At 42.8% G+C, this 21,794-nt stretch overlaps 1 protein-coding gene across 1 annotated transcript in view; it reads right to left on the reverse strand.

Annotated features, from left to right (window-relative positions):
* Positions 1 to 353: 353 nt before the first annotated feature.
* Positions 354 to 21,794, reverse strand: part of LOC121569198 (kinase non-catalytic C-lobe domain-containing protein 1-like) — a 68,076-nt gene continuing 46,635 nt past the window's right edge. The window contains exons 22-30 of the mRNA XM_041879959.2: positions 16,787 to 16,934; positions 16,385 to 16,555; positions 13,268 to 13,483; positions 12,941 to 13,023; positions 12,598 to 12,751; positions 12,210 to 12,332; positions 4,406 to 4,465; positions 3,778 to 3,935; positions 354 to 1,367 (exon numbers count right to left, since the gene is read on the reverse strand). Coding sequence (XP_041735893.2) covers positions 1,136 to 1,367; positions 3,778 to 3,935; positions 4,406 to 4,465; positions 12,210 to 12,332; positions 12,598 to 12,751; positions 12,941 to 13,023; positions 13,268 to 13,483; positions 16,385 to 16,555; positions 16,787 to 16,934 — 1,345 coding nt within the window. The 3' untranslated portion in view covers positions 354 to 1,135. The remainder of the gene's footprint in view (positions 1,368 to 3,777; positions 3,936 to 4,405; positions 4,466 to 12,209; positions 12,333 to 12,597; positions 12,752 to 12,940; positions 13,024 to 13,267; positions 13,484 to 16,384; positions 16,556 to 16,786; positions 16,935 to 21,794) is intronic.

Here is a 21,794-nt window from a genome sequence, read left to right on the forward strand (position 1 = left end):
GTCTTAAAGTAATGATGGACTGTCATTTATTTTTGCATATTTGAGCTGTTCTTGCCATAATAGGGCTATCTTCTGTATACCACCCCTACCTTCACAACACAACTGATTGGCTCAAACGCATTAAGAAGGAAAGAAATTCCACAAATTAACTTTTAACAAGGCACACCTGAAGCTGGTTGAGAGAATGCCAAGAGTGTGCAAAGCTATCATCAAGTCAAAGGGTGGCTACTTTGAAGAATTTGTTTAACACTTTTTTGGTTACTACATGATTCCATATGTGTTATTTCATAGTTTTGATGTCTTCACTATTATTCTCAATGTAGAAAATAGTAAAAATAAAGAAACACCCTGGAATGAGTAGGTGTGTCCAAACATTTGACTGGTACTGTATATATTTGGAAATGTATCCCCGGGACTACAAAAGGGGTGCAACCATTTAGATGGTGCTCCGGAGAGTTGAAAATGGTCATTATCTATCTGTGATTGTATCAAAATATCTCACTTTTAAAATCGAATTGAGCTATAATACATGACAACACAATTAAAGACATGTCATCTCATTATGAAACATTATCATCATTATGTTGTCTTAAAGACTAGCAATCAAAATGGTGTACACGAGAGAGAAATGTGATCCATATGCCTCCACCAGAAGGATTTTAAAAAGTCGAATACTGTTTTCTACTCATTCTAACATCAAAAGAAACAATGATATGTTTCAGATTACTTTGTACTCTACTTTGGAGATAATCAAGGAGTTGGAGGTGTGCAATGGATTGTCAGGCTATGGGGTGCAATGTGGGGGATTGAGCTCGACTTCTCACTGTATACAATCAGAGTGAAGTCCGCTGAACCTTGGATGCCTTCATGTGGCTCCGTCATTGAGTTCAAATAAAGACTGTCCTCATAATGTCTTCATCAAAGTTATTACCAATAAATAGAGACACCCACCCAGTCTCTGCTACCAAAGTAACTCAGTGAGGGGTTTGGGGTCTTTTGAGTAGTTGTCCGACCAGGGCCTGAATTCATAAAGCATTAGGAGTACTGATCTAGGACCAGGTCCCCTCTGTCCATATAATCATATTAATTATGATCTAAAAGGCAAAACTGATCCTAGATCAGGCAAGGCTGTAGGTCATTGGAAGGTGGCCTTCACCCTCTTCAGTGTGTCCTGGATCCTGCGGGTGTGTCGGTCAGTGGGGGTGTGGTGGAAGTTGGCCTCGTTGTCTGCAGCCAGCAGGGGGATGTCACAGCCGCTGAGGTGGGCGATGCGTAGTCTTAGATAGGCCTGCAGCTCCAGGTCAGGAGTGAAGGAGTACACTGTCTCCTGGAACGCATGCACCTGACTCACCACCTTCGCTATGGTCCTGGACAGTGAGGAAGGAGAGAGATAAAGATAGAAAGAGAGGGGGAAAGAAGCAGATAGGTAAAGGGGGGAGACAAGAAAGTACATGAAATTAGGACAAAGGCAGAGATTGAAGTTGGGGCCACCATGGAGATGGAGGACTAGACAGAGGGTGAAAAAGAGAAATAGGAGTTTGTTATTGTTAATCTGCGGCAGGAACATACTCATAATTTGGCACCATGTTACTGAACACTTGCATCATATACAGTACAGTAAGTGACCTGATTTCTAGAATAGTGGGGGAACCTATGGTCTAACATAACCAGCTGTGACGCTGCCTCTCACCGTGACCCTTTATGACCCCAGCTTCTGTCAACATCGATGCATCTCGGAGCACCTGGCGTGCCACATCTCCCAAAATCACACAGCATCGCGATACACCATCTGGCTGTGTGCTAGCTTTAGTAGAGGAACCCAAATCCTAAAAGACTGCCATGGATGAGCAGCTGTGTCATTACCGTCCGCCACAACTTTCTTTGAACCCAGCATCTGGCCGCCATATACGAGTGGGTAGAAGGACACAGGGATACTAGTTTGGTGGCAACTTGGCCCACTTCATTACATCAAAGGAGAAAGTTAATATCAAGTTTACACCGTTAAACAATGAGTGTCAGGTTGATATCCATGTCAGTGCAAAGGCGACCAGAGTAGATTCATTAATCTCAATTGCAGATAAGTGCAAATGAATGCTATAGGCCAGTAGCTGGATGAGTGTATAGGCCTAGTGTAGGCCATAAGATTTTCCAGACCCAGATTAAGCCTAGTCCTGGGCCTGTATTCACAACGCATCTCAGAGTAGGAGTGCTGATCTAGGATCAAGTTCTCTCTGTCCATATAAGCGACTTTGGTTCCTTGAAAAGCTATGTATACAGTACATGACCAAAAGTATATGGACAACTGCTTGTTCAACATCTCATTCCAAAATCATGGGCATAAATATGGAGTTGGTCCCCCCTTTGCTGCTATAACAGCCTCCACTCTTCTGGGAAGGCTTTCCACTAGATGTTGGAACATTGCTGCAGGGACTTGCTTCCATTCAGCCACAAGAGCATTAGTGAGGTCAGGCACTGATTGGGCGATTAGGCAAGACTCGCAGTCGGCGTTCCAATTCATCCTAAAGGCGTTCGATGGGGTTGAGGTCAGGGCTCTGTGCAGGCCAGTCAAGTTCTTCCACACCGATCTCGACAAACCATTTCTGTATGGACCTCGCTTTGTGCACAGGGGCATTGTCATGCTGAAACAGGAAAGGGCCTTCCCCAAACTGTTGCCACAAAGTTGGAAGCACAGAATCGTCTAGAATGTCACTGTATGCTGTAGCGTTAAGATTTCCCTTCACTGGAACTAAGGGGCCTAGCCCGAACCATGAAAAACAGCCCCAGACCATTATTCCTCCTCCACCAAACTTTACAGTTGGCACTATGCATTTGGTCAGGTAGTGTTCTCCTGGCATCCACCAAACCCAGATTCGTCCGTCGGATTGCCAGATGGTGAAGCGTGATTCATCACTCCAGAGAACGTGTTTCCACTGCTCCAGAGTCCAATGGCGGAGAGCTTTACACCACTCCAGCCGACGCTTGGCATTGCGCATGGTGATCTTAGGCTTGTGTGCGGCTGCTCGGCCATGGAAACCCATTTCATGAAGCTCCCGACGAACAGTTCTTGTGCCGACGTTGCTTCCAGAGGCAGATTGAAACTCGGTAGTGAGCTTTGCAACCGAGGACAGACGATTTTTAAGCGCTACACGCTTCATCACTCGCCGGTCCCGTTCTGTGAGCTTGTCTGGCCTACCACTTCGTGGCTGAGCCGTTGTTGCTCCTAGACGTTTCCACTACGCAATAACAGCACTTACAGTTGACCGGGACAGCTCTAGTAGGGTAGAAATTTGACGAACTGACTGACTTGTTGGAAAGTTGGCATCCTATGACAGTGCCACGTTGAAAGTCACTGAGCTCTTCAGTAAGGCCATTCTACTGCCAATGTTTTTCTATGGAGATTGCATGGCTGTGTGCTCGATTGTATACACCTGTCAGCAACGGGTGTGGCTGAAATAGCCGAATCCACTAATTTGAAGGGGTGTCCACATACATTTGTATATATAGTGTAAGTCACATTTATTATTATTATTATTATTCATTATGATCTAAAAGGCTAAATGTATCCTAGATTACCACTCCTACTATGAGACGGTTTTTGAATACAGACCCAGGACTTTATGTGCTGGTTACCGCGGACTCCGAAACAGCGTAGTCCTGGACTTAAACCACTTACAATTCTCCATTCAGCTTCTCCTTAGAAAATCATTTTTAGTCCAGGACTAGACCTAATCTGTTTAGAGGAAACTGGCCCTGAGATGTTGCATTACGCTCATTCACCTAAGTTTTGGCCACTTGTAGGCGCCGCTGGTCAGAGTGAAGGCTCCGATCTCCAGCTGCTGGATGTGCATGGCCAGGATGTGGGCAGCAGGGAGGGTGGGTCTCCTCCTCACATGCTCTCCTCCCATCAGACACAGGTTATCACTCTTCAGAAAGACCTGACAAAGAGGGAGGGAGAGGGGGAGGGAAGAGAGAGGGATACAAAAAGAGGGAGAGAAAGAGAAGGAGGGAGAGAGAGAGAGAGAGAAGAGAAAGAGCATTCACAAACTGATGTCTTACTCTTCCCTTGATTTATAACATCTTGAAGTTTTCATGAAAAAACAAGAAATTAAGTTTGGCAAAATACTTTTCCTAATCTTTGCAAAGTGTGTTATTTGAGAATGTCTCGCATCAAGTCTGGTTCTATATAGCCTCCAGACCGTTCTCAAATTAGAATATGGTGTGATGTCTGGTAGCACGATGAAAAAAGCATATAATGCTGGCCAGCTGTGAATGTGTCACAGAATTTCACAAACAGATGTGCTGCTTGAATGTGTTTTTCTTTCGGCTTATTTGCCTGAAGCCCCACATGTGTCTCTGGTACAGCAGAGGGCACACACACACACACACACACACAAACATGCCTTACCTGCACGGCTCGCAGCTCCTCTAGGACCTCACACACCTTGGTAGACAGATGTTTCCAAGCCTATCGGCAAGAAAGGAGGTGTTTCATTTAGCAAGAACCAATAAATCTGTCTCACACTTAAGGAAGCTTTACTCCCATTACAGTATTTATTTTTGTTGCTTTGGTGCAACTTTCACAAGTATGTGGTACATTTTCACGACTCTTAGTACAAAACTCAAAACAGATCATCAAAAATGCAGTTGTTTCAAAACTCTAAGCACATTTTATATTGACTAAGTACGACACACAAAATCATACAGTCACTTTTTCACCTAACTTAATCAGTGTTTCATCTACAAATACATGTTTCACATTGCAATACAAGTTCATATAAAGTAATTGACTTTCACAATGCTCACATTACTTTTGATATGATTCTCTTCTCTTTTGTTAAAAAACATTTTGCTATTACTTAATCCAACTGCTCTGAAATGTTTGTCCGGCCATGCACGGTCGAAGTCATAGTAAAAGTCCTTGTATGCTATATATTTTTTTTTTTATTGAGATGGTTTGGGATGAGTCGGACAGCAGAGTGAAGGAAAAGCGGCCAACAAGTGCTCAGCATACTCATTCAAGGGTTTTTCTTTATTTTTTACTATTTTTACATTGTAGAATAATAGTGAAGACATCAAAACTATTAAATAACACACATGGAATCATGTAGTAACCAAAAAAGTGTTAAACAAATCAAAATTTATTTTGTATTTGAGATTCTTCAAATAGCCACCCCTTGCCTTGATGACAGCTTTGCACACTCTTGGCATTCTCTCAACCAACTTCACCTGTAATGCTTTTCCAACAGTCTTGAATGAGTTCCCACATATGCTGAGCACTTGTTGGCCGCTTTTCCTTCACTCTGCTGTCCGACTCATCCCAAACCATCTCAATAGGGTTGAGGTCGGGGGATTGTGGAGGCCAGGTCATCTGATGCAACACTCCATCACTCTCCTTCTTGGTAAAATAGCCCTTACACAGCCTGGAGGTGTGTTGGGTCATTGTCCTGTTGAAAAACAAATGATAGTCCCACTAAGCCCAAACCAGATGGGATGGAATATCGCTGCAGAATGCTGTGGTAGTCATGATGGTTAAGTGTGCTTTGAATTATAAATAAATCACAGACAGTGTCACCAGCAAAGCACCCCCTTACCATAACACCTCCTCCTCCATGCTTTACCGTGGGAACTACACATGCAGAGATCATCCGTTCACCCACACCGCGTTTCACAAAGACACAAATCTCCAATTTGGACTCCAGACCAAAGGACACATTTCCATCGGTCTAATGTCATCCATTGCTCGTGTTTCTTGGCCCAAGCAGGTCTCTTCTTCTTATTGGTGTCCTTTAGTAGTGGTTTCTTTGCAGCAATTCGACCATGAAGGCCTGATTCACACAGTCCCCTCTGAACAGTTGATGTTGAGATGTGTCTGTTACTTTAACTCTGTGAAGCATTTATTTGGGCTGCAATTTCTGAGGCTGGTAAGTCTAATGAACGTATCCTCTGCAGCAGAGGTAACTCTGGGTCTTCCATTCCTGTGGCGGTCCTCATGAGAGCCAGTTTCATCATAGTTCTTGATGGTTTTTGCGACTGCACTTGAAGAAACTTTCAAAGTTCTTGAAATGTTCCGTATTGACTGACCTTCATGTCTTAAAGTAATGATGGACTGTCGTTTCTCTTTGCTTATTTGAGCTGTTCTTGTCAATACGGATTTGGTCTTTTACCAAATAGGGCTATCTTCTGTATACCCCCCCTACCTTGTCACAACACAACGGATTGGCTCAAACACATTAAGACGGAAATAAATTCCACAAATTAACTTTTAAGAAGGCACACCCTTGTTAATTGAAATGCATTCCAGGTGACTACCTAATGAAGCTGGTTGAGAGAATGCCAAGAGTGTGCAAAGCTGTCATCAAGGCAAAGGGTGGCTTATTTGAAGAATCTCAAATATAACATATATTTTGATTTGTTGAACACTTTTTTGGTTACTACATGACTCCATATGAGTTATGTCATAGTTTTGATGTCTTCACAATTATTCTACAATGTAGAAAATAGTAAAAATAAAGAAAAACCCTTGAATGAGTAGGTGTTCTAAAACTTTTGATTGGTAGTGTATATATATATTAGAAAGTACTACTATGAGGACGACTATTATGATTTTACTTCACAGTACATAAAAAAAGATTTGTATATTGACAAAATCAGAGATGTACAGTATGCAAAACATCTAATCAAATCAAAGTTTATTGGTTGCGTACACAAATTAGCAGATGTTACAGCAGGTGCAGCGAAATGCTGGTGTTTCTAGCTCCTACAGTGCAGTAATACAATAGCAATACAATACCAATACACAAATAATCCAGAAAAAAATCCATCCCCTATACAGTAAGCATGTACCAAAATGAAGTTGCTGGGCTCTTTTTGATGGGGTGGGGGTGGGTTCACACTGCTTTACAAAAATTGCATTGGCCAATACAGTACTGTAATGCTGTAATATATGCAATTTACGTAGCAGACACTTTCATCCAAAGTGACAAAAGTTCACATATTTTGGTATGTGACCCCAGTGGGAATCAAACCCACAACTCTGGTGTTGCCATGAACTTATGAACTGAGCCATGTACAGGACCACTAGAATACATACATTGCATTCGGAAAGTATTCAGACCCCTTGACTTTTTCCACATTTTGTTACGTTTCAGCCTTGTTCTAAAATATATTAAATGTCCTCATCGATCTACAAATAATACCCTATAATGACATAGCGAAAACAGGTTTTTAGAAAATTTTGCTAATGTATATTAAAACAATTGTAATACCTTATTTACAAAAGTGTTCAGACCCTTTGCTATGAGACTCGAAATTGAACTCAGGGGCATCCTGTTTCCATTGATCATCGTTGAGATGTTTCTACAACTTGATTGGAGTCTACCTGTAGTAAATTCAATTGATTTGACATGATTTGGAAAGGCACACTCCTGTCTATATAAGGTCCCACAGTTGACAGTGCATGTCATAGCAAAAACCAAGACATGAGGTGGAAGGAATTGTCCGTAGTGTTCCAAGACAGGATTGTGTCGAGGCACAGGTCTGGGGAAGTGTACCAAAAAATGGCTGCAGCATTGAAGGTACCCAAGAACACAGTGGCCTCCATCATTCTTGAATGGAAGAAGTTTGGAACCACCAATACTCTTACTAGAGCAATCGGGGGAGAAGTGCCTTGGTCAGGGAGGTGACCAAGAACCCGAAGGTCACTCTGAAAGAGCTCCAGAGTTCCTCTGTGGAGATGGGAGAACCTTCCAGAAGGACAACCATCTCTGCATCACTCCACAAATCAGGCCTTTATTGTAGAGTGGCCAGACAGAAGCCACTCCTCAGTAAAATACTCTCAAACCATGAGAACCAAGATTCTCTGGTCTGATGAAACCAAGATTGAATGCCAAGTGTCACGTTTGGAGGAAACCTGGCACCATCCCTACTGTGAAGCATGGTGGAGGCAGAATTATGCTGTAGGGATGTTTTTCAGCAGCAGGGACTGGGAGACTAGTCAGGCTTGAGGGAAAGATTAAGTACATAGAGATCCTTGATGAAAACCTGCTCCAGAGCGCTCAGGACCTCAGACTTGGGCAAAGGTTCACCTTCAAACAGGACAACGACCCTAAGCACACAGCCAAGACAACGCAGGAGTGGCTTCAGGACAAGTCTCTGAATGTCCTTGAGTGGCCCAGCCAGAGCCCGGACTTGAACCCAATCTAACATCTCTGGAGAGACCTGAAAATATCTGTGCAGCGACGCTCCCCATCCAACCTGACAGAGCTTAATATAATAATATAATATGCCATTTAGCAGACGCTTTTATCCAAAGCGACTTACAGTCATGTGTGCATAAATTTTTGTGTATGGGTGGTCCCGGGGATCAAACCCACTACCTTGGCGTTACAAGCGCCATGCTCTACCAGTTGAGCTACAGAGGACCAGCTTGAGAGTATCTGCAGAGAAAAATGGGAGAAACTCCCCAAATACAGGTGTGCCAAGCTTGAAGCGTCATATCCAAAAAATATCCAGGCTGTAATAGCTGCCCAAGGTGCTTCAACAAAGTACTGAGTAAATGGTCTGAATACTTATGTAAATGTAATATTTCAGTTTTTTATTTTAAATACATTTGCAAAAATTTCTAGAAACCTGTTTTTGCTTTGTCATTATGGGGTATTGTGTGTAGATTGATGAGAAAAAAAACTATAATTTAATCAATTTTAGTAGAAGGCTGTAACATAACCAAATGTGGAAAAAGTCAAGGGGTCTAAATACATTCCGAAGGCACTGTATGTACAATACGATACTGTAAAATACAATACACAAATACAGAGCAGTATGTTACTTTTTAGGTGTCCACAAGTTTGCACCTATACTTGTAATAACTGGGGACATTGGCTGGGAACCCTGTGAGGTGAGATGGAAGGTGTGTATGGTGAGACTTTGGAATAGACTGTTGGATATGCCAACTGCCAGTAGCCACCCTTTGCCTTGATGACAGCTTTGCACACTCTTGGCGCAGTGGTCTAAAGCACTGCATCGCAGTGCTAGCTGTGCCACTAGAGATCCTGGTTCGAATCCAGGCTCTGTCGTAGCCGGCCGCGACCGGGAGACCCATGGAGCGGCGCACAACTGGCCCAGCGTCGTCCAAGGTATGGGAGGGAATGGCCGGCAGGGATGTAGCTCAGTTGGTAGAGCATGGCGTTTGCAACGCCAGGATTGTGGGTTTGATTCCCACGGGGGGCCAGTATGAAAAAAAAAAAAAATAATAAAATAATGTATGCACTCACTACCTGTAAGTCGCTCTGGATAACAGCGTCTGCTAAATGACTAAAATGTAAATGCAAAAATCTCTCAACCAGCTTCATGAGGGAGTAACCTGGAATGCATTTAAATTAACAGGTGTGCCTTGTTAAAAGTTAATTTGTGGAATTTCTTTCCGTCTTTATGTGTTTGAGCCAATCAGTTGTGTTGTGACAAGGTAGGGGGGGTATACAGAAGATAGCCCTATTTGGTAAAATACCAAGTCTATATTATGGCAAGAACAGCTCAAATAAGCAAAGAGAAACGACAATCCATCATTACTTTAAGATATGAAGGTCAGTCAATCTGGAAAATGTCAAGAACTTTTAAGCTTTCTTCAAGTGCAGTCGCACTGAAACTGGCTCTCATGAGGACCGCCACAGGAAAGGAAGACCCAGAGTTACTTCTGCTGCAGAGGATAAGTTCATTAGAGTTAACTGCACCTCAGATTGCAGCCCAAATAAATGCTTCACAGAGTTCAAGTAACAGACACATCTCAACATCAACTGTTCAGAGGAGAATGTGTGAATCAGTCCTTCATGGTCGAATTGCTGCAAAGAAACCACTACTAAAGGACACCAATAAGAAGAAGAGACTTGTTTGGGCCAAGAAACACGAGCAATGGACATTAGACCAGTGGAAATCTGTCCTTTCGTCTGATGAGTCCAAATTTGAGATTATTGGTTCCAACCGTCGCGTCTTTGTGAGACGCAGAGTAGGTGAACGGATGATCTCCGCATGTGTGGTTCCCACCGTGAAGTATGGAGGAGGAGGTGTGATGGTGTGGGGGTGCTTTGCTGGTGACACTGTCTTTGATTTATTTAGAATTCAAGGCACACTTAACCAGCATGGCTACCACAGCATTCTGCAGCGATACGCCATCCCATCTGGTTTGCAGTTAGTGGGACTATCATTTGTTTTTCAACAGGACAATGACCCGAAACACACCTCCAGGCTGTGTAAGGGCTTTTTGACCAAGGAGAGTAATGGAGTGCCGCATCAGATGACCTGGCCTCCACAATCCCCCGACCTCAACCCAATTGAGATGGTCTGGGATGAGTTGGACCGCAGAGTGAAGGAAAAGCAGCCAACAAGTGCTCAGCATGTGTGAACTCCTTCAAGACTGTTGGAAAAGCGTTCCTCACGAAGCTGGTTGAGAGAATGCCAAGAGTGTGCAAAGCTGTTATCAAGGCAAAGGGTGGCTACTTTAAAGAATCTAAAATCTAAAATATATTTTGATTTGTTTAACACTTTGTTGGTTACTACATGATTCCATATGTGTTATTTCATAGTTTTGATGTAGAAAATAGTCAAAATAAAGAAAAACCCTTGAATGAGTAGGTGTGTCCAAACTTTTGACTGGTACTGTATGTGTGTATGTATTGATTTGTACCTTTAATTTTTTCACTCTTTATGCGATGCACACTGCAGAGAACACTGGAAGAAGAATTGTCACTGAATTACCACAGTGAATTATTGTAATGTTTGTTTATGTGTCAATTAATCCCATAAGGGATGGGTTGCCAATTGCCGATTTAACACGAAAAAAAAGAAAAAAAAGTAATCATTCATTACAATACAAGAAGATGTATGATTTCCATCCCCATGAGTGAACCACCCTCCTTCAGGCCATGGATGAGGCATGCAATGATTTCAATCCAGACCTATGTCAGGTTTTGATTCAACATGCCAAAAGGTTTTTCCCCAGTTGCATGAACAATGAGGATATTTTCTGCGATATTGATGAGAACCTATGGCCAAATGCTCAAGACAGGCATGATGCAAACTAGTGCCTTCTAAACATGATGTTTCTTTCATGAAATATGTGAAAGATGTCGTCAATGATCACACCTTTGATCACACATGGGTAGTGCAAGTGTATTGCCTAATGTGAAAACAGTGTAATCTACTGTAATTTACAGTACTGTAGCATACTACATTCAAAGGGAAATTTTGAAACATGTATCTTAAATGTTTTGCTATTGAATTAACTGGTTGTTAAAATAACTAAATTGAGAAGATATCATTAAGTTGTGTTTTGGTGATTAAACCAATCTACTCATTATATTTCACAGTGAATGCACAATAAAAGGTTTTGAATGTAAGACTGGCTGCGTAAAGCTGTCAGCATGCTTCAGTTCGGCTGGCGCCAAGCGGCTAGCCGAACCGAACGAGTGTGCTCGCATACTCCTTTAAAAGACCTTTGCTTGAAAAACGAGAAAAAAGCGGCAGTAGTACTGTTTGTCCATTTTGAAACGCCGTAGACAGAATACACTTCCTCAAAATAGTCTAAAAAAATTGATAACTCAAGAAATCTGTCATTAATTTTAACGTTTTTGCAAAATAAATCTTAATCTCGCAATTTTACATCTAACTAAGATGTTTGGTGCAGTCTCTTGTTGAATGACAACAAATAATTGATTAAAGAATCCCTACTGTTGACCAATCACCGACAAAGGGGCATAGACTTCGGCTCTGAACTTCGGCTTGCCTCCAGAACGAACAAAAACGTCACAAAATGTTGTCATAATAAATACACGAACGAAAATAGTATAAAAAAAACGATAAAAAAAACTCTTAGTTCTGCATTGACTAGAACAGCTAGATTATTATTAGAACATCAATTTCAGTTGTTATACTTACACAATTAAATTGGAAGTTTTTATTGCACTTCATGGGGTAAGCACCCCTTTTAGGTGCTGTTACTTCCTCCTAAATTGTATTTGAACACATACATTCTGATGTTCATATAACTCAGAAAGGAATAAAATATCCACTGGTTCCCATAACAGCAGAGTAAAAGAGACATTTCACTTAAGGGCCTAAGAGGTACTGTATGTTATTTATTTCATGAATAAATGTCTCTGGTCAAAAGTAGTGCACTACAGTATATAGGGAATAGGGTGCCATTTCAGATGCAGACTTACGGGTAATTGCCTGACAAAAACATTCTCCAGGCCTCCAAGGACCTGCATGGCCGTGGCGAAGTCTCTCGATTCATAGCAGTGTTTGGCAATTAACAGAAACTTGGTGAGCAAAGCCGCTTGGGTCTGCAGCAAGAAAAGAAGAGCAGAGATTCTATGGTCAAGCATTCACACAAATCATTATAGAAAACAAAGAATACATCATAGAAGTGCATCTGATGGCTATCATGTAATTAAATTTAATGGACAATGACTGACTTTGAAAATAAATGAATATTAGTGTGTTTGTGTGTGTGTGTGTGTGTATGTGTTGAATAAATGACATACATGTAGATAGAGATCAAACAGTAATGTCCAACAGAGTTGTATCCCCATTACTAGCAGATCTCACCTTTATCGAATCACAGATGACGATTTCAGCAGAGACCCAGTTGGAGACGCTGTCAGCATATCTCAGTAGCTGTTGGAGGTGGCTGTCCTGTGGCGTTTCCTCATTAACAAATAAACTACTGCCTTCTACTGGAAGTATAGAGTGTGACACATGTCTGTTGGAAAAGAGAGAGGCAGTCAGACTAGATTGTCAGGGATGCAATGACTGACTGTCACTAACGTCTCATAATCTAGCAAGTGATGTTTGTTTCAGATTATGCATTCTGGTATATTCATTTGGTACTTTAAACAAATTTGACGAGAATGCCACTGAAATATTTGGACCAAAGGGAATATTTACTCACTTGGTGACACTAAAAGATTTGTCCCCGACTCCTTGAGCTCTAGAGTTGAGGAAATTAATGGGGTGACAGCCTTGAAACATTTCCTGCATTTGGAAAAAAAATAAAACCAAGAAATGACGTTTCACATTTATATATAGGTCTGTGAATTTGTTTTAAATCCATAAAGTAGTGATTTGTCTCCCCCCAGTGTTTATAAATAACAATGTGTTTGTGGTTTGTGAGTGAGTGTGAATGCATGAGAGAGGGAGAAATTGTGTGCGTCTGTTTACCTGTTACTGCAGGATGATTTGGTGGGCTGTGTGTGTGTGTGCATGTCAGTGCGTTTACCTGCTGCAGTAGAGTGAGTTGCTGTGCCGTGTGTTGGGCGCTGTGTTCACTCTGACTAAAGGGGTGTCTCTCCTCGCTTCTGAGGCGGGCACTGGAGATGTCATCCATAAGGGAGGTGTAGCAGGGCCGCGGCAGGGCTGCTGCTATGGAGTAGGCCTGGTCTTTGGTCTGGGTCGCCTGGGGCTCCACCACCCTGGATATTCTCCACTGGAAACTCTACAGAGATACATCAACTTAGAAAGGTTCCGTCTGTGAATACATATACTGAACAAAAATATGAATGCAATATGCAACAATTTAAAAGATTTTGCTGAGTTACAGTTCATATAAGGAAATCAGTCAATTGAAATCAATTCATTAGGCCCTAATCTATGGATTTCACATGACTGGGCAGGGATGCAGCCATGGGCCCACACAATCAGAATTCGTTTTTCCCCACAAAAGGGCTTTATTACAGACAGAAATACTCCTCAGCAACCCCCCCCCCCCCTCAGACGATCCCGCAGGTGAAGAAGCCAGATGTGAGGGTCCTGGGCTGACGTGGCTACACGTGGTCTGCAGTTGTGAGGCCGGTTTGACGTACTGCCAAATTCTCTAAAACGACTTTGGACGCGGCTTATGGTAGAAAAATGAACATTCAATTCTCTGGAAACAGCTCTGGTGGACATTCCTGCAGTCAGCATGCCAATTGCATGCTCCCTCAAAACTTGAGACATCTGTGGCATTGTGTGACAAAACTGCACATTTTAAAGTGGCCTTTTATTGTCCCCAGCACAAGGTGCACCTGTGTAATGATCATGCTGTTTAATCAGCTTCTTGATATGCCACACCTGTCAGGTGGATGGATTATCTTGACAAAGGATAAAATGCTCACTAACAGGGATGTAAACATTTGAGAGAAATAAGCTTTTTGTGCGTAATGAAAATATCTGGGATCTTTTTATTTCAGCTCATGAAACATGGGACCAGCACTTTACATGTTGCATTTATATTTTTGTTCAGTGTATATACACCATTGTCGTACTCATTAGGGCAGACTGTACTAAAAATGATAACAAAAAGTGGTTCATATTGGACAAGTCCAGGTAGTCTCTCCTTTATTCAGTCTGTTTTCTTCCGTTTGGTGCTAATGTAACGTATTCATTCGTGTAATTACATTTACATTTACGTCATTTAGCAGACGCTCTTATCCAGAGCGACTTACAAATTGGTGCATTCACCTTAATTTTTTATTTTTTAAAGTTTTTATTTATTTAATGTATTTTTTTTTTTTTTTTGTGGGGGTGGGGTAGGGGGGTAGAAGGATTACTTTTATACTATCCCAGGTATTCCTTAAAGAGGTAGGGTTTCAAGTGTCTCCGGAAGGTGGTCAGTGACTCCGCTGTCCTAGCGTCGTGGGGGAGCTTGTTCCACCATTGGGGTGCCAGAGCAGCAAATAGCTTTGACTGGGCTGAGCGGGAACTGTGCTTCTGCAGAGGTAGGGGGACCAGTAGGCCAGAGGTGGAAGAACGCAATGCCCTCGTTTGGGTGTAGGGACTGATCAGAGCCTGAAGGTAAGGAGATGCCGTTCCCCTCACAGCTCCGTAGGCAAGCACCATGGTCTTGTAGCAGATGCGAGCTTCAACTGGAAGCCAGTGGAGTGTGCGGAGGAGCGGGGTGACATGAGAGAACTTGGGAAGGTTGAACACCAGACGGGCTGCAGCGTTCTGGATGAGTTGTAGGGGTTTAATGGCACAGGCAGGGAGCCCAGCCAACAGCGAGTTGCAGTAATCCAGACGGGAGATGACAAGTGCCTGGATTAGGACCTGTGCCGCTTCCTGTGTAAGGTAGGGTCGTACTCTGCGAATGTTGTAGAGCATGAACCTACAGGATCGGGTCACCGCTTTGATGTTAGCGGAGAACGACAGGGTGTTGTCCAGGGTCACGCCAAGGTTCTTTGCACTCTGGGAGGAGGACACAACGGAGTTGTCAACCGTGATGGCGAGATCATGGAGCGGGCAGTCCTTCCCCGGGAGGAAGAGCAGCTCCGTCTTGCCGAGGTTCAGCTTGAGGTGGTGATCCGCCATCCACACTGATATGTCTGCCAGACATGCAGAGATGCGATTCGCCACCTGGTTATCAGAAGGGGGAAAGGAGAAGATTAATTGTGTGTCATCTGCGTAGCAATGATAGGAGAGACCATGTGAGGATATGACAGAGCCAAGTGACTTGGTGTATAGAGAGAATAGGAGAGGGCCTAGAACTGAGCCCTGAGGGACACCACTGGAGACAGATTCTCGCCACGCCACCTGGTAGAAGCGACCTGTCAGGTAGGATGCAATCCAAGAGTGAGCCGCACCGGAGATGCCCAACTCAGAGAGGGTGGAGAGGAGGATCTGATGGTTCACAGTATCAAAGGCAGCAGATAGGTCTAGAAGGATGAGAGCAGAGGAGAGAGAGTTAGCTTTAGCAGTGCGGAGAGCCTCCGTGACACAGAGAAGAGCAGTCTCAGTTGAATGACCAGTCTTGAAACCTGACTGGTTTGGATCAAGAAGGTCATTCTGAGAGAGATAGCAGGAGAGTTGGCTATAGACGGCACGCTCAAGAGTTTTGGAGAGAAAAGAAAGAAGGGATACTGGTCTATAGTTTTTGACATCAGAGGGATCGAGTGTAGGTTTTTTGAGGAGGGGTGCAACTCTCGCTTTCTTGAAGATGGAAGGGACATAGCCAGCGTACAAGGATGAGTTGATGAGCGAGGTGAGGTAAGGGAGAAGGTCTCCGGAAATGGTCTGGAGAAGAGAGGAGGGGATAGGGTCAAGCGAGCAGGTTATTGGGCGGCCGGCCGTCACAAGTCGCAAGATTTCATCTGGAGAGAGAGGGGAGAAAGAAGTCAAAGCATAGGGTAGGGCAGTGTGAGCAGGACCAGTGGTGTCATTTGACTTAATAAATGAGGATCGTGTAATGAATACGATGCAGCTCTGATGGTCCCCATCAGTTGAAATGCATGTTAGTGTAAATGGGTTCCTTTTGAGCAAGACAAACTTTCAGTACTTTGGACCAATCAGATGCTTTTTGGTTCAGGTAAGAAAAACAACATCACCAACATAATAGTACACGTATAATAATCCTTATATGGACCTTCCTTCCAGAGTCCTCAATATATGATTTTCTGCATAAGGTATGGACAGACAGTGCATCATCTTCCTCCTGCATGCTGATTGGGCTCCCACAGCCTTGGCTCCACCTCTTCCTGGGAGAGCTCTGAAGAGTGGTCAGAAGCCTCTCTCCTCTGCTGTCTACTGGAGACACCTAAATAAGAACCAAATCATTACAAAAACATTGTTTAAGAGTATTGTATTTCTAAATACTCTGAAAAATTGACAACAAAAGCAACCACAATAACATCAACAAAAACAACTATACTGCTACAGATTTAGCTGATTAGTTGAGCCATTAATCTGATGATGAATTTACTTGCTTGAGTGATTGGTTTTATCATTTGATTGCTTTGTCATTAATTGATGATTGATCTTTAATTACTTCATTGGTGAGAAAGTTTTTCAGTGTCATCAGCAGGCTGGACTTGCGGCTGAAGTCCACCATTCTGCAGTCAGTCAGCCAGGTTTGCAGCACGTCCAGACTCCGATGGTACACCTTAGCACGGTCCCCTGACACATCTGGACCACCTCTGGTAGAAAAAGGAATGTGAAGATCGCATAGATAACCACATAAATATAATTACTAGACCGGACATTCTAATTACACAGATTATGAGATGAAATATGAAAATGAGCTATATTCGAGCCTAATTTATTTAAATCTTTGGCATACTTTTACTTTCTCGGACATAGCTCAGTTGTGGTTTTTATGAGATTTAAAAAGCTGTCATTATTACAAAAGAGTAAAATAAATTCAGGACAGCTTTTATTCAGAACTCCCCTGGAAGTAGAATTTAGATTTTCAGTCTGGGTCAGGCCTGATATTCTGAGAATTGATTCCGGCCTGGGCTTGGATTTTTTGCGACAAGATTGCATGTTTGGAGACCAACGCTACTGTAGTAAGAAAGAAATGTGTGTCTGTAGTCTATCTCTCTCCCTCTCTGTGCTAGATATGAGCCTGCAACACTCTCTCCAGCTATCCATCCAGCCCAGAACACAACTTCCTCTAGAGCAGCATTTCTCAATCCATTCCAAGGGGTACACATTTTTGGTTCTTATCTATTCCAGACCAGAACCCCATCTAGCTGGCGTCGCTATTGTCCGTTTCTGGGCTTGAGACCCGCTAAAAAACATAAAAGAAAAGGACAACACGGAAATAGAATTGGAGGCAGGGTTGTCTTGATTTTCAACATTCCTTGTATGGACTAAAGATCCATTGAACTGAGTACCCATCTCAAGGGTCCACTCAAAATGTCTAAACTCCAGTCTTTAAGTGTGTTTTTGAATGAGCTTTTAACGGTGGTTGCCGTCAACATTTTTGAGGTAGTAGAGAAAGTGGTAGCAGAGTACTAGGAGATCTAAAGAGGATAATGACCAGCTATGGAGACTGTTATGGATCACACCAGAGTTAAAACTATGTAGAATAGACTCCCTCCAGTACTCTCTCATTGTCTCTGAGGAGGAGGTTACGCCTGAGCACTGCAAGCAGGAGTGGAGCCCAGCCTGGAGCAGGAGGACCCAGAGCCCACACAGATTAAGGAGGAACAGGAGGAACTTAGGACCAGTCAGGAGGAAGAGCAGCTTCAAGGGCTTTTTGACACCAAAGACTCCATATTCACTCCTCCCTTTGTGAAAAGGGAATGTGATCAGGAGGACAGAGAGAGTGACTCTAAACCATTGGATCTCAAACCATTTCACACTGTGAGCCCCCTAATGGGTCTCGACATTGCCTGTGACACTCCAGATAATCAAAACAATGCCTCCAGTCACAGCTCAGCCATAAGCAGTGACTAGGACTTGACATCAGCCTACCATTGGATCCCAACCCACCATTGGATCCCAATGAACCATTGGATTCCAACCCACCATTGGATGCCAACCTACCATTGGATCCCAAAAACACCATTGAGGAAACCCAGCACTAAACCCAGCATCTCGTCTAAAAAACCTGCAAAATATAAAATGCTTCACTCAGATTGGTAGCACACACACACACACACACTTGAGGATTCACTCAGAGGCCAAACCATTTAGCTGTGGTTACTGTGAAAAAAGCTTCAAGTATTTGGGAAACCTAACCAAACATATAAGGACTCACACAGGAGAGAAACCATTTATCTGTGGTGACTGTGGGAAAAGCTTTGATCGCAAGGGGACCCTGAACAGGCACATACTGTTTGTCCACAAATAAAGAAAACAGGACAAAAACGGAAAGAAGAAAATAAATTAGGCACATGAGAGATCTTCTGTCAGGAGAGTGGCACAGTGGTCTAAGGCACTGCATCGCAGTGCTAGCTGTGCCACTAGAGATCCTGGTTCAAATCCAGGCTCTGTCGTAGCCGGCCACGACCGGGAGACCCACGGGGCGGTGCACAATTGGCCCAGGGTAGGGGAGGGAATGGCCGGCAGGGATGTAGCTCAGTTGGTAGAGCATGGCGTTTGCAACGCCAGGGTTGTGGGTTCGATTCCCACGGGGGGCCAGTATGAAAAATAAAAAAATAATGTATGCACTCACTAACTGTAAGTCGCTCTGGATAAGAGCGTCTGCTAAAATGTAAATGGGGGGAAAGGCAGGATATGGACAATACTGTTAGGAAAACAAAGCGAGAACTCTGCAGAATTTTTCTGTGGGTTTCAGATAAATGTATGAGTTAGGAATTTACTTCTGTAAAATATCCAGTACCACTTTAAACAAAGTACAACTTATGAAAGGCTTTTTATAGCATAAATAAATACTTTATAAGCACTACATAAATGCTTCACAAATAAACTATAAGCGTATGTCATACGCTATAAATGGTGCAGAAAGGGTGACATAACCATTCCCACTGTAGGGTGAATTGCCAAATGGGACATAACGCATTATGCACTGTATTTTTAAACACCATTTATAGAGTATGACATACACTTATAGATGACTTGTGAAGACATGTACAGTCGTCGTCAAAAGTTTTGAGAATGACACAAATACTAATTTCACAAAGTCTGCTGCCTCAGTTTTGATGATGGCAATTTGGATATACTACAGAATGTCATGAAAATGAACTTAATCCCCAAAAAACATTTGCACTACATTTCAGCCCTGCCACAAAAGGACCAGCTGACATGTCAGTGATTCTCTCGTTAACACAGGTGAGAGTGTTGACGAGGACAAGGCTGGATATCACTCTGTCATGCTGATTGAGTTAGAATAACAGACTGGAAGCTTTAAAAGGAGGGTGGTGCTTGAAATCATTGGTCTTCCTCTGTTAACCATGGTTACCTGCAAGGAAACACGTGCTGTCATCATTGCTTTGCACAAAAAGGGCTTCACAGGCAAGGATATTGCTGCTAGTAAGTTTGCACCGAAATCAAACATTTATCGGATCATCAAGAACTTCAAGGAGAGAGGTTCAATTGTTGTGAAGAAGGCGTCAGGGCACCCAAGAAAGTCCAGCAAGCGCCAGGACCGTCTCCTAAAGTTGATTCAGCTGCGGGATCGGGGAACCACCAGTGCAGAGCTTGCTCAGGAATGGCAGCAGACAGGTGTGAGTGCATCTGCACACACAGTGAGGCGAAGACTTTTGGAGGATGGCCTGGTGTCAAGAAGGGCAGCAAAGAAGCCACTTCTCTCCAGGAAAAACATCAGGGACAGACTGATATTCTGCAAAGGGTACAGGGATTGGACTGCTGAGGACTGGGGTAAAGTCATTTTCTCTAATGAATCCCCTTTCCGATTGTTTGGGGCATCCGGAAAACACCTTGGCCGGAGAAGACAAGGTGAGTGCTACCATCAGTCCTGTGTCATGCCAACAGTAAAGCATCCTGAGACCATTCATGTGTGGGGTTGCTTCTCAGCCAAGGGAGTGAGCTCACTCACAAGTTTGCCTAAGAACACAGCCATGAATAAAGAATGGTACCAACACATCCTCCGAGAGCAACTTCTCCCAACCATCCAAGAACAGTTTGGTGACAATCAATGCCTTTTCGGCGCACAATTGGCCCAGTGTCGTCCAGGGTAGGGGAGGGAATGGCCGGCAGGGATGTAGCTGGTTTTGGAGCAGTGGCTTCTTCCTTGCTGAGAGGCCTTTCAGGTTATGTCAATATAGGACTCGTTTTACTGTGGATATAGACACTTTTGTACCGGTTTCCTCCAGCATCTTCACAGGGTCCTTTGCTGTTGTTCTGGGATTGATTTGCACTTTTCGCACCAAAGTACGTTCATCTCTAGGAGACAAAACGCGTCTCTTTCCTGAGCGGTATGACGGCTGCGTGGTCCCATGGTGTTTATACTTGCGTACTATTGTTTGTACAGATGAACGTGGTACCTTCAGGCGTTTGGAAATTGGTCCCAAGGATGAACCAGATTTGTGGAGGTCTACAATTTTTTTTTTTGGCTGATTTCCTTTCATTTTCCCATGATGTCAAGCAAAGAGGCACTGGAAATACATCCACAGGTACACCTCCAATTGACTCAAATGATGTCAATTAGCCTATCAGAAGCTTCTAAAGCCATGACATCATTTTCTGGAATTTTCCAAGCTGTTTAAAGGCACAGTCAACTTAGTGTATGTAAACTTCTGACCCACTGGAATTGTGATACAGTGAATTATAGTGAAATAATCTGTCTGTAAACAATTGTTGGTAAAATGACTTGTGTCATGCACAAAGTAGATGTCCTAACCGACTTGCCAAAACTATAGTTTGTTAACAAGAAATTTGTGGAGTGGTTGAAAAAAGAGTTTTAATGACTCCAACCTAAGTTTATGTAAACTTCCGACTTCAACAGTATGTAGTGCTTATACTGTAAGTTGTACTTCATTAAAAGTGGGACCTATCCTATATAAATACAGTTAGATTTTATTGGATTTTAATGATGATGTAATGATCAAGCAGTACAGAGTTTGGTTGAAACCATGGACAATTGTGCTGAAGTCCTAGGAAATGCTGGATCCAGCTGAATGGCTAGTTGAATTGTTTGGCCCAATCAAACTTTGATAATATCAGTCTATTATTGCAACAAAGGACTTCCATTTTGGATTCATACACTCAAGAGAGTAATAATTCATAACATTTCAAAAATTGTGGAAGAATGTTAGACTTATCCCAGGACCAGGTTACTGGTTCTGAATATGTTATCAATGTTAAACCATTCTGTTCAGTTTTCTTGAAGTAAAGTGAACATGAAAAGTATGATAGACTGCAGTTAAAATGCAGCTTTCATGCCAATATAATTTTAGGTGAACAAAAATGTGATCCTTGTTTATACAGGCCCATGTTTACAGTTCTCTTACTTGACCTCATTCTAATGTCATAGCAGACAGTTAAAGTAGCTCTGACAATTTGGCCTTTTTCTAAAAATATTTTTTTAAAGTGGCCATTAATTTTCTTATTGTTTCTGTCAAATGCCA

The sequence above is a fragment of the Coregonus clupeaformis genome, chromosome 1 (assembly GCF_020615455.1).
Source record: "Coregonus clupeaformis isolate EN_2021a chromosome 1, ASM2061545v1, whole genome shotgun sequence".
NCBI classification, from domain to species: domain Eukaryota; kingdom Metazoa; phylum Chordata; class Actinopteri; order Salmoniformes; family Salmonidae; genus Coregonus; species Coregonus clupeaformis.